This window comes from Hemicordylus capensis, chromosome 1, assembly GCF_027244095.1.
Source record: "Hemicordylus capensis ecotype Gifberg chromosome 1, rHemCap1.1.pri, whole genome shotgun sequence".
Lineage (NCBI taxonomy): Eukaryota > Metazoa > Chordata > Lepidosauria > Squamata > Cordylidae > Hemicordylus > Hemicordylus capensis.
Window position 1 is genome coordinate 16,880,042 of NC_069657.1, and position 13,285 is coordinate 16,893,326.

Consider the following 13,285-nt stretch of genomic DNA (forward strand, 5'->3'; position numbering starts at 1 on the left):
CTACCAAGGACGAGACTACAAACAGTGTTTAAAGCATTATTAGCCCCAACAGGCTTAATCTTCCTTTAAATGATAGCAGTCCCCATGAAACAGAACTGCAATGGTGTCAGTGGAGTAGAAGGGCTTTAACCTTACACCTCCACCCCTGTAGTTCCAAATCCAGAGAGGCCTACCACTATTAACCTGGGGGGTGGGAGGGGAACACCTCCTGTTGGCACCAAAGAGACTTCCCCCCCAGCATAGGACCCCCAGAGTTCAGGAATGTGCAGATGGGTATGGTAGGGTTAAAGAACCACCAACATGGCTCTGGGGTGGGTGGGTGGGGGTGTGTGGGGGTGTGTGCACGCACACACACACACACGGCAAGAGACAATCCAGTTGCTATTGACTCGAGAGAAACAAAGCTGCCCCGAGACTGAGGAATGCGTTCCCTACTGAGATACGATCCTCCCCATCTCTGACAATTTTTAGAAAGCATTTTAAAACCCACCTCTTCACCCAAGCTTTTTCTGTTCTTTAAAATTTTAAGGTTTTATTTTGTGGTTGATTTTAAATTGTTAAATTGTTTTAAGTTTTTGTATGTATTTTAACTTGTTTTATACTATTGTTAACTGCCCAGAGAGGAAAGTTTGGGGCGGTGTACAAATATAATAAATAAATAAATATTACTCTGTGTTGCAGCGAAGAAACTTTTTTCTGGAACCAGATCTTGGGGACCTTTTTGCCGAATGTTCACCTCTTTAGAAATGACACATAAGTAATTCACTTTGTATGCCGCATTACAAACTTAAGTTCCTGATGTAACATTGTGTGTTCAAATCAGGCCTGCAGAATACAACGCCTGTTGGCAGACTGCAGCCCACTCTGCCTGCTTGCCTGGCCCCTTGAGGGGATTCAAAATACTCATAATCTGCATCCATTTTCCACTTCTTAGTGGGGACATCTTACGATTTGCCCATGATAATCAAAAGTGGCAGAGGGAACGAGAGAACAGTAGCATCATCATTGCTTCCGCCACCACCTTTCTGGAGTCAGCGGTATATGGTAGTCTTGTCAGGGTTTTTTCCAGCCAGTTGGAACCAGCCAGCCCCATCGTACAACCCACCTGTGTCTGAGATAGTATTGCCGTGTGAATTTCTCATGGGAGCCTTCAGAATTCAGCACAGTCTTACACTGAATTTGGCAGAAAGTGAAGATAGTTTCAGGTGTGGAGACTCAAAGACGAAAAGGGCAGGAAGAGAAAGGAAAAGGGGAAATAAGAGATGGGGTGTAGAGAAACCTGTGGTGATATACAGGTAAAATTCACTTTGGTTTAGTGTGCAGGTGGGGAGCGGGGAGGCTGAAGGATGGCAGCACAGAGACCTGTGGGCGGAGGAACAGACATGGAACTGTAGACATATGATGGTACAGAGAGAATTGTGTGTGTCCTGGAATATACAAAACAGAAAGAGTACTGTGGAATATCAAAATAAAGCTAGACAGGTTGATGGGTGCTTCCACAACAACCTCTTTGTTGACCTCATTCACTTATTTCAGAAAGTTGTTGCATTCTCAATAACCATGTGTTGCTGGTGGTTATGGGGTGGGTGGGTATGTGCCTGTGCAAGTACCTTTTTTTTTTTTTTAATGCTTGCAGTGCAAGCCTTTCAGGTGTGAATTAACTAGAGCAGTTGTCTCGCCTGATGGCAGAAGAGTGATCCGTTGAAGTAGTTGGTGATGCATAGCCTTGCCCTTCTGAGTTACGTGCCTTCCCATCCATTACCTTCACTGTTGGTTTCACCAATGAGCAGGAACAAAACGGTGCCCAGGGAGGGGGGGTTGCGGACAGGGGAGCCTCATCAGTTTTGTAGCTGTAAATTGCAGAGAGCTGCCGCATTGATGCACATATACTCAAACAACCTCTCTGTCCCATTTGTTTAGAGCAGTGATTCTCAAACTTGGGTCCTCAGGTGTTATTGGACTTCAACTCCCATAATCCCCAACCAAAGGCCACTGAGGCTGGGGATTATGGGAGCTGAAGTCCAATAACACCTGAGGACCCAAGTTTGAGAATCCCTGGTTTAGAGGAAGCTTCAGAGCTGCCCATTTTGATATGAGAAAAAAGAGCACATTTGGGGGCATGAGGTGGAAAAGAGTACAAAGTTGAAACTGACCAAAAAAAAATGCTTTCTGTGGTTAATGTAGCAATACATCCCTTAGCTAATAAAATTTGAGGTGCATCTCGGTTGCAAATAAACTTGCTTTGGACTGCAAAACCTACTTGCTTGTCATTTCTATACAAGATGGTATACAGTACAACCAATTTTGCAAAAGTTGAAACAACTGTGTACCAAGTATTAGTCTTGTATCTAATAACAGATAATACAGCATTATCTGTTGGCATTCTTCAGGAAACGTAACCAACATTTTGTCTGACTCTCTTGCAGATTGATATTGATCTCTGCGAGCCCAATCCTTGCCAAAATGAAGCTAAGTGTTATGATTTGGGTGGAGACTATTACTGTGCTTGCTCTGAAGACTATGACGGAAAGAACTGCTCTCACCTCAAGGACCACTGCAAAAATAATGCTTGCAAAGGTATCCTCTATCTTTCAGAAACTTTCTATGGAGTAGCCAAGTAATTCAGGAGCGAAATACAATTGACTTCTTTCAGAAAAAGTGACATCAGCTTCTTTAAAAATTAGTTGTGATTTACAATGCAAAAGCAAAAGTACATTTGATTCTAATGGTAACTCAAATGAAAGCAAAAGGGAAGGAAGACTAAAATATATTCTTTTTCTGGAAATTGTATGGGGAGGACATTCTTTTTCTTTAATCTTCCATTTAAGATATTTTGGGGAACTTTCTATTAAAAAAACCTCAAGGGTGGTGTGCATTAAAAACAATTTAAAATAAATACAGCATAATTAGCCATAGCAGATTTAAATTATTCTTAAAAACAATGGTTAAAATATATAAAGCATTATGACTATATAAAGCTTTCAACAAAGTTCCTCATCAAAAGGTTTTTTCACCCTTGAGAAAACTTGGCAGTCATGGGATAAGGGGGACAGCTTCATGAGTGGAATGGTAACTAGTTGAAGGACAGGAAACAGAGGGTAGATATAAATGGACAGTTTTCACAATGGAGGGAAGTAAGAAGTGGGGTCCTCTAGGAATCTATACTAGAATCTGTGCTTTTTAATTTATTCATGAATAATCTAAAAGTTGGTGTAAGCAACAAGGTGGCCAAATTTGCAGATACACCAAACTATTTAGGGGTCGTGAAATCCAAAGAGATTGCGAGGATCTCCAAAAGTATGTCTCCAAACTGGGGAAGTGGGTAAGAAAATGGCAATTAAAGTTCAGTGTTAGAATATTGGGGCAAAAAACCCCAACTTCTAAAATACACTGATGGGCTTTGAGCTGTCAGTGACTGACCAGGAGAGGGATCTTGGGGTCATGTTGGACAGCTCGTTGAAAGGGTCTACTCAATGTGCAGCAGCTGTGAAAAAGGCCAATTCCATGCTTGGAATCACTAGGAAGGGGATTGAAAATAAAACTGCTAATATTTTATAATGCCCTTATACAAATCTATGGTGTGGCCACATTTGCAGTACTGTATACAGTTCTGGTCATACCTTAAGAAGGACATTGTAGAACTGGAAAAGGTGCAGAAGAGGGCAACCAAGATGATCAGGGGCCTAGAGCACCTTTCTTATGAGGCAAGGCTACAACACCTGGGGCTACTTAGTATAGAAAAAAGATGACTGTGGGGAGACATGATAGAGGTCTATACAATCATGTGGAGAAAGTGGATAGAGAGATACTTTTATCCCTCTCACATCACCAGAACCGGGGTCATTCCATGAAGGAATTTAAGACTGACAAGAGAAAGTACTTCTTCACACAGCACATAATTAATCTATGGAATTCTGCCACAAGATGTGGTGACAGACGACAGCCTGTTTGGTTTAAGAGGGGTTTAGGTAAATTCATGGAGGACAAGTCTATCAATGGCTACTAGTCTGAGGGCTATAGTCCACCTCCAGCCTCTGAGGCAAGATGCCTCTAAATACCAGTTGTGGGAGAGTAGTAGTAGTAGAGCAGGCTTGCCCTCAGCTCTTGCTGTGAGCTGCCCAGAGGAATCTGGTGGGTCACGGTGTAAAACAGGATGCTAGACTAGATGGGCTTTGGGCCTGATCCAGCAGGGATGGTCCCGAGACAGTCAGAAAATCAGTCCATCTAGCTCAGTATTGCCTACACTTGCAGGCAGTGACTTCCCAGGGTTTCTCCAGGCAAGGGTCTTTTGTAGCCAGGGGCGTAGCGAGACCTCCAGGGGCCAGGGGACAAAGTCTTATCAGGGGGCCACCCCATCGTACGTAAACTACATGCTCCCCCAGCACGCCCCCTGTGTCTGACATCAGACGCAAGGGGTGGGGCAACAAAATCTCCATGCCCCGCTGCCGCTATTTGTGTTGGGCTGGGGGTGGTGAGCTGAGCGGCGGTGGGTGCTGTGGCTGGCCGGCTGGCCTCTCCACCAGCCTGGTCGCTAAAACTGCATGCTTGCACAGTTTGGATATGGAGTCACATGCCCATGACATCACAGGCATGCATCGTCCATATCCAAACTGTGTAGGCATGCAGTTCAGGCAGAGAGGCCAGCTGGTCAGCCACAGCACCTGCCGCTCAGCCCCCGCCCCCAGCCAACACGCACAGCGGTGGCACAGCAGGGGCGGCAGCTGCACAGTTCAGCCGGAGAGGCCAGCTGGCTACAGTGGCCACCGTCACTTAGCCAGGGGAAGGGCAGGGGCAACCTGCTTGGCAGGGCCCTGACCTTCTGGGCCTAGGGACATCTGTCCCTGTTTGTCCAGTGGACGCTACACCCATGTTTGCAGCCTTACTTGAAGGGATAGGGATTGAACTTGGGGCCTCTTCATTCAAAACTCAAGCTCTACCACTGAGCTAATACGCCTCCTCGAAAACAGTTATTCCTGAAAAGGCCTCCCCTGAAGGACAATGTAGGTGCCAAGCGAGCTTCCCTAGAGAGGGAATTCCACAAGCAGAGTGCAACAACCAAGAAAGTCTTGTCTCCTGTTGCTGTCCAGAAGCATCTGGTGGACCTTGTTGTTTTTTTCATATACCCTGCTTTCAAAACATTGAGCCAAATTACATTAACAATATTCATTAATGGAAGATACTTAAATATTAGCAGAATGTTAAGGTAGAGGAGCTATAAAAGTATATTTCAGGATGGAGTTCTAAACAGTGTATAACGTAACTACCTCTCATCTTGTCCTTAGTAATAGACAGCTGTACAGTAGAGGTGTTCTCAAATGCTACCCGGAATGGCATCCGTGTAATCTCCTCCAGCGTGTGTGGGCCTCATGGACAGTGTGTCAGTCAACCAGGAGGCAATTTTACTTGTGCCTGCAAGAAGGGCTTTACTGGAACCTACTGTCATGAAAGTAAGTGTCGGGAGGAGAGGAGAATTGTTTAATTTAAAAAAAAAAAAAAACTCTAAAGCTTGGATTTATTTAAGGAACATTACTTTGAAACTATTTAGGGTGAGAGCTTAGGCTTCTGATGAGATTGAGAGCATTTAACTTGTAGGTCATTGGTTCAAGAGTCAAAGCTTGGTCATGGCTGACCATTCCTATGAATACGAGCATTTTGATCTCTGCAGCAAGATGGGTAGGTGTCTTACCGTGGCCAGCTTCTGTGTAGTGCAAATATTAAATGAGACTTATTCATGTGCTGTTTAAAGAACTGTTGGATAATGAGTTGCTTGTCTCTGTTTAGGGGGGCAGGAAGCTTGCAGCCTTTCTCTGTAGAAGCTGACCGATACCTGTTTGGTGCTTCACAGCAAAGTGTCTGCCTGCTGCATACAAACGGCATATCAATAGGTTTTTAGGGGTTCAAGATGGCAAGAGGAATGTAGTCCAGTTCTTCACGCTGTGCAATTTCCCTACAAACTGTTGCATGTGTTCCAGATTATAAGGGCACTAGGGAAGTAGTAAGCAAGATACTCTATAATGGAAGTGCTCACACCGAGGAATAACTTGTAAAAAAAAAAAAAAAAACCCAACAACCCAGATTTTCTTAAGGGATAACCAGCGTGTGACTGAATCATTTATGTGAACAAAGGATCATCAGAACATAAGTCAATCCAGGCCATTGCCTGACCTCTTATTGGTTTAATGGTGGCAGAAGGAACTACCAAGGCATGAGGAAAGGGGAAAACTTGAAGGGAGGCACCAGGTTAATTCATAAATAGTCCTTATTAATATTAATTGAAGCATCTTGCTTTTAGAAGATATTTGCACCTAATAGATATCTGTTTAAAGATGCTTTTCTGGTTAAGGCATTTGTATAACTTCCAAAATAACTAATTAGAATAAAGCACCACCACTGGCGGGGTTGTTGCACAAGGTAAAAAGGTTCAAGTAGTGGTGATTGTGTATTGCCACCCTTAGATATCAATGACTGTCTTGGGAAACCTTGCAAGAATGGCGGAACTTGCATAGATGAAGTAGACTCTTTCAGGTGCATCTGCCAGACTGGCTGGGGAGGACAGTTGTGTGATATCGGTAAGTACAGCCAAATGTTATGGTGGTAGAAATTTGAGAAACGTCTGTGTTGAATTGCCATGAGACTACTCTCACTTCCAGTCAAGTCTGTTCAGTTTTTTAACTCAAGAATTTTAAGTTTATTGAGATTTGCTTTGGGTAACTATACTTAGTATTGCAGCCTTAATTCTCAATTTTGAGTTGTTAATTCTTGTTTTTCATCCAGAGAAAAGGCCCAAAGTAAATATTTTGCAAAACACTCAGAAAGTAGCAATGTGGCTCTCTTATCCATACTAGTTCTATTAGTTTGCGCTCTGTAACTGTAGTTGACAAGGTGTAGAAAAGGATTTGAATAGGAAAAGGCTAGTTCAAAGCAAACTCTGATCCTTGCGGTGGTAGTATCATTTTTGCAAATCTGAATTATCCTTGCATCAGTAGAATGTATTTAATTCTGAATTAAGCTATCTACTGTTTACTCCATTCAGGAGTGTTTTGTTTGAGGCAATTTAGAATTTGCCAGCACTGAATTCTACTGTTAGGTTTAAAATGCTATAACATATTGGTTAGATTCTTCATAAAGCTGTTCTAGACAGACCTTTGGTCCATCTGACTCAGTATTGCCCACTCTGTCAGGACAGGACCTCTCCAAGTTCTCACTCACAAATTTTCCCCTGCAACTTGAGTTCCCTTTTAGATAGAAAGCAGGGATTGAGCCTAGATTTTCTGCATGCAAAACTCTAAAACTGAGCTAAGGCCGCTAGATATGAATTAATAGGGACGTGGAGGTAAGCCTTTGGTAATTCAAATGATGATTTGGTGTAGGTCAAATTTCTGTAGGAGACTTGGCTTGGCAGCAGTACATGTAAAAGGTGTCCAGGTATCTTAGTAGACCCCAAGTTGAGCATGTGCCAGCAGTGTAATGCCACTGCTAAAACAAATAAAAAACGAATGCAAACTTGAGCTGCCTTAACTAGAACTGTGCATCAGGATGTCTAGTTCCAACTAGCGTGGCACCCCCCCCCCCCCCGCCCTTAGCACCATGCAGGTGTTCCAGAGCTGGCCGCTCCAGAGGAGGTTCTTATGGTCATAATTCAACATTTGGATGCACCGCTCTAGTATTACCAGAAGCATAGTGTCCAGATAATGAAAATAATAATTCCACTGTATTCTGCACTAGTAAGACCCCACTCTGAATACTAAGCAAGGCATTTCAAGAAGGCCAGTAATAAACCAGAACTGATTCAGAGGAGGGCAGCAAAGATGGTTAAATGTCTAGAAACCAAGTCGTATGAGGAGTTGGGTGTGTTTGGCCTGGAGAGCTATAGTAGCCTTCAAATAGCTGAAAAACTGTCTGGTCGAAGGAGTGGACTTGTTCTCTGATGCTCCAGAGGGCAGGACTAGAACCAATGGGTTGAAATTACAACAAAAGCAGATTTAGGCTAGACAGGAGGAAGAATCTCCTAACTGTAAGAGCTGAATGACAGTGAAATACTCTGCCTTGTGCACTGATGAACTCTCCTTGACGAGAGGTTTTCACATGAAGGCTGGATGAAAGTTTTAAAGCTTTGGTTTTAGAGTTTTTATTGTATCTTAAATTGTTTTAATTATGTTCAGGTTTTAATGGTTTTATATTGAGAACTGCACAGGGTTCATAATATTTTTTGTATGGGGCTGGTCTGACAGTGTGGGGTGTGTGTGTCTAGATTTAAGAGCGGGGGAGGGTGCACTTACCCCTCCCACCACTTTCCCCTCGCCAGCGTCCGTTTTTGTAAAATCCCATCGGGATATGACAGAGACTTCCAGTCATATCCAGACAAAGGGATGGCAGGGTCATACACTGTCACCCCAGTGGGCTTTTTCAGAAACGGACGCCGGTGCTGGGACAGTGGCGGGAGGGGTAAGTGCAGCCTCCCCGCCGCGGTTCCGTGCACATCCCTAGCACTAACCTCACCTTGGCTTTTTCAATAGCTTTTAATATGAAACTCTCTTACAACTTTCTCTTTTATCAAGCTGCTTCTGAAGCAGCCAGATAAGTGTAGTTAGTGTCTGTCTTCTGGTAGCTTTTTTGTAAGAATATCTTGTAAGAAACTACTGCAAAAGATGTGTCTATTCTTTGCTAAAGCATCTTGTATTTGTATTTTTTTAGATTTCAATGACTGCTTGCCAAACCCCTGTCGCAATGGAGGCCAGTGTATTGACTCAGTGAATGACTTCTATTGTGAATGTAAAAATGGCTGGAAAGGCAAAACGTGCCATTCACGTAAGTGTGGTGGTGGTGGTGGTGATAGTAGTAGAGCAAGTGTGTAAATCTAATCAGAAGTTGAAAAGGAAGCTTTAAAGTCTTGAAGAATGGATTTGATGAAGTAAGTCTTTTTACAAATAAGTTGAATAATTGACTGGTGGCTTCACTTGAAGAAAAGAAAAACAAGCTTTAAAAACTGGTGTGGGCAGAAGAGAGCTTATGATCATCTTGGAAATAACACATTATCGGAGGGATAGGAACTATCGCTTCTGGCTGCTGTTAGCAAGATCTTACAAAATTTCATTTTGGAATCATTACTTTTTACAAAGTACTGGGGCAAAGTAATCTATATGTATTAATTTACATTGACTACTTTTCACTATTTTGAAGGCCCCATGGTTATTGCAGTGCTGCTTTTATTAAAAAGTAATAATAATAAAGATGAGAATATAAATGAACCTTAAATAGTGAGGCTGCACATCACCATCTAACTTTAAATCCAACCCTGATTGTATTGGATTCCTAAAGCTAGAAAAGCTTGCACATGTGATCAGCGGCTTACATTTGCCTTCATGTCCTCCTAGGGGAGTACCAGTGTGATGCAAATACTTGCACCAATGGAGGAACGTGTTATGATGATGGTGATACTTTTCGATGTTCTTGTCCTCCAGAATGGAGAGGAAGTACTTGCAACATTGGTAAGGTCCTAATCTGCTCAGTAATGTGGTGTTCAAATAGGGATCTTGAGTAATCTGTGGGACTGCTTCTCTGGATGTGAATCTGCTTATCCCCTGAGACCACATAGGCCCTCTTACGTGTTTGGTTGCCATCAGAGGTTCAGCTGATGGTAATGGCCTTTTCTGTTGTGATGCTCAGCCTGTGGAACTCTCAGTCATTGACTTACCTTCTCTCCTGCTCTACTATGTTGTGCAAAACTGTAGAAAACGTTCTGTTTTGGCAAGCTTTTGATCGGGTTAAGTGTCTGTCCTCATTCTCTGGCTACTGCAGGGGTGTGTGTCTACCTCTGTTTTGCTTCTTCTATTTTTATTGATGTGTGTTAAAACTTATTGTAAGCTGCCTAGAGCATCTCCATAAAGAGTGAAAAACAGTATATAAAAATAGAACATACAGATAAAATAATGGTCTACACAGGAACGGTTAATCATGCATGTTTCTATTGAGCTGTTTTTCGTAAAAACAAAAACCAGTGTTCATGGACTGTGCAGGAGAGGAAAATGGGATTGAATTGTGGGTGAAACCCCTTTCCACAGATGGGTGGTTCCAGAATTCTGTTAAGGATGAGAGCAGTGAGGGGGATAGTAAAACTCTCTTAACCTATTTGGGTAGAATTGTAGCCCATGTCACAAAAGTACTATTATTGGCAGTATTAAGTTTCAAACTAGGGATGTAAACATGAGATCGCATTTAAAATCCCTCTAGGTGGAAAAAAATAAATACTATTTTTATTAAAGCTAAGAACAGCAGCTGTCTTCCGAATCCTTGTCTAAATGGTGGAACCTGTGTTGGCAGTGGAGATTCTTTTTCTTGCATCTGCAAAGAAGGTTGGGAAGGACGTACATGCACTCAGAGTAAGTTTGCTGTTAAGATTAATATTTCTATTGTTTATTTTATTTATTTGTTTTTTACATTTATAACTCGCTCTTCCTCCAAGGAGCCCAGAGCGGTGTGCTACATACTTCTCCTCACAACAACCCTGTGAAGTAGGTTAGGTTGAGAGAGAAGTGATTGGCCCAGAATCACCCAGCAAGTATCATGACTGAATGGGGATTTGAACTCGGGTCTGCCCGGTCCTAGTCCAGCACTCTAACCACTACACCATGCTGGCTTATAGTACATAGTACGTTCATAGTACATTCTGAGTATCCAGATTCAATGAGAGCTTAAGTTTTCTTCCACAAGCTTTTCAGAGAGAGAGCTGTACCTTTTGCAAGAATAGTTTGCTTTAGTATAACACTTCGGAAATTTATTAGCATGTCAATACAATACCTGGCTTAGGTGTGGCCGAATTTGTGCCTCAAGGCAGAACGTGCACAAAATCTTGCATCTAATCTAAATCTTCAATTCAGCTTTGTAATTGCTTTTAATAGTATCTTTAAGTTGTTGGCTCCTATGAAATGCTTGCTGTTTATCGTGCAGTCATTTACCCTGTCTGTACCTGATCTTTAATAGCTTGTGGTCTGTTTAAAAGACCATGTACTGTGTCTGCTTTGAGTGGGGTCTCATTCAAAGGGGCCTCGCGTGTTTCTGATTCTAGGCTGAATCTTGCATTGCGTCCAGTGATCCCTCTAACTAGAGATTCCCAGATGTTGACTACAACTCCCAGAATCAATCCCCAAGCAAAACCCACTGCAGGTGGGGATTCTGGGAGCTGTAGTCAACCACATCTGGGAATCCCTGCTAGAGGGAAAACTGATTGCATCTACAAGGTGTAGCCACCTGCCCTCATCAAGACTGATAACTATGTAAGGTGAAAAAGAACATGAGTACTTTTTATAAGAGCTGATGCCTGTATAGTATGTCTTTGAAAGTGGATCCAGAGATTGCATGTCTCTTATCTTCTCCATAACATTTTCATGGACCTTAAGACAGTAATAGTGAATTCAGGCAGTTGAGTGCCAGTTGCATTAGAAGCAAGCAGGGCTATCCCTCAAATGAGGTAGCAGTGGCTACAAACTCAGACTCCCTCGAAGTAAACTTAAAGTACAGGGGAAACAAAGCTGAGGACTGAGCATGCTTACTAGTCCCCAAGAGCCATGGAATATTGAAACACACAACTGGGAGTGAGAAGGGAGGGTGATTGATCTCCCTGAGTCTTTAATAGCATAGAGTATCCTGAAGATGGATGTTAGGGTTGGGGAGCAGCAACACTTTTAATTGGTCTCACTTGTTCCTCTTAATAGCAAACTCAAGTGGTAGAGTGCCTGTCCACATAGAAGAGAAGCAGAGCCACATTAAAAAAAAGTTTGTACATACGTGGCAGTGAGAACCTGTTAGAGGTTATTGATTTTTACCCACAGTAGGTAAAACAGTAGAGCACTAAGGAATGAGCACACACTCCAGTTACAGAGTAGGTAGCAGAGGATGGTTGGGATATTGCAGCTATTTAGAGAAAACACATGGAGATCCTTGTATGACTAAACACTAAACATTTATTGGTTAAATACACTTAGATAGGAAAGACCTATCTCTAATCTAAAGGACTACATAGTGGATAGGTAAGGAGAGAGAGAGAGAGATGTTTCCATCTGCTCTCTAGGAGGAAAGGAAGGATTGTGGCTCAGCACAGGAAGTGCTGCAGAGTCAGTTCAGGGGTCATAGAGTAGAGACAGATAGGGAGACCCTGACTCACTGTCTCTATTCCCAATGCCCCTAGTGGTCATTAGGACAGTTGGTGCAAAAGGTCGATGCACTGGAAGTTCATCTCCAACAGAACCCACTAGATACACAGAAGGCTATAAGTCATTAATTTGCATTTTAACCCCTAGGAGTTTCTAGGATCTATAGAGGGCCTTTGAGCCAGGTTTTCAATTTTTAAAAAACCAAACAAAACAAAAGGGAAGAGAACCTCCCTGAGACTGTGGTTTGGGGTGATATACACAAATGTTAAATAAATAAAGAGAGGGAACTGGCCTGCTCAACCCCCTAAAATGGGTAAGCAACCTTGACTCTCCAGCTGTAGTTGAATTATTGTGGTCGGGGATGATGGGAGTTGTAGTTCAACAACAGCTTGAGAACCAAAGGTTGCCTACCCCCTGCCCTAAAGGCATTTATCTTGAGGCTGTTCTCACAAGCAGCCAAGCCTGGGCTTGGCTGCCTGTGAGAACTGCCAGGATCTGTGTGGATCTCAGCGGTGCTGCAGTGCCAAACCCAGTGCTGAAGCCTGGCTCTTAGCCAAGGCTAAGGGTGCAAACGCCCTTTTTAACCCGGCTCCCGGGATCATGTGTCAGTGCGAGCTGCTTGCAGCTCACGTTGACACACAGACGGGTGTCTGGAGTGCTCATCCCCTGGAGGGATCCCCCAGTGCTTGGCACATGGTGCACTGTGGGATACTCGGAGGCCGGAGTGAGGAGTCCTGGCTTCTGTTTGCCTACGCTTCTCCCAGCATAGTGGGTTGTGTGGGTGCACGGCTTGCGCACTGCAGGGGCAAAGAGCAGTCGTCTGGTGGAAGGTAGGCTGAATCCTGCTTCCCACCCACCCACCTCGCCCACGCTGTCTTGTGAACAGCCCCATTAAGTATCGTGGAGGGAGGATTGAAGTTGTGAGGCTGAGTGCCTTGAGCTTGAACTATTCTCTGCACTGTAGGACTCCTTGGGAAGAAAGCAAAAAGGACACACTTTCCCTGCCGTCTGCTCTAGAACTCATAAAAGCATAAGAAAAGTCCTGCTGAATCAGGCCCAAGGTCTATCTAGTCCTGCATCCTGTTTCACACAGTAGCCCACCAGATACCTCTGGGAAGCCCAAGATAGCATTACAA

At 43.3% G+C, this 13,285-nt stretch overlaps 1 protein-coding gene across 4 annotated transcripts in view; it reads left to right on the top strand.

Moving 5' to 3' along the window:
• JAG2 (jagged canonical Notch ligand 2) overlaps positions 1-13,285 on the top strand; it is a 154,439-nt gene that overhangs the window by 119,672 nt on the left and 21,482 nt on the right. For all 4 annotated transcript variants that reach the window (XM_053280624.1, XM_053280634.1, XM_053280606.1 and 1 more), the window contains 6 exons: positions 2,427-2,577; positions 5,283-5,447; positions 6,456-6,569; positions 8,695-8,808; positions 9,375-9,488; positions 10,263-10,379. In XM_053280624.1, the coding sequence (XP_053136599.1) occupies positions 2,427-2,577; positions 5,283-5,447; positions 6,456-6,569; positions 8,695-8,808; positions 9,375-9,488; positions 10,263-10,379 (775 nt within the window). The remainder of the gene's footprint in view (positions 1-2,426; positions 2,578-5,282; positions 5,448-6,455; positions 6,570-8,694; positions 8,809-9,374; positions 9,489-10,262; positions 10,380-13,285) is intronic.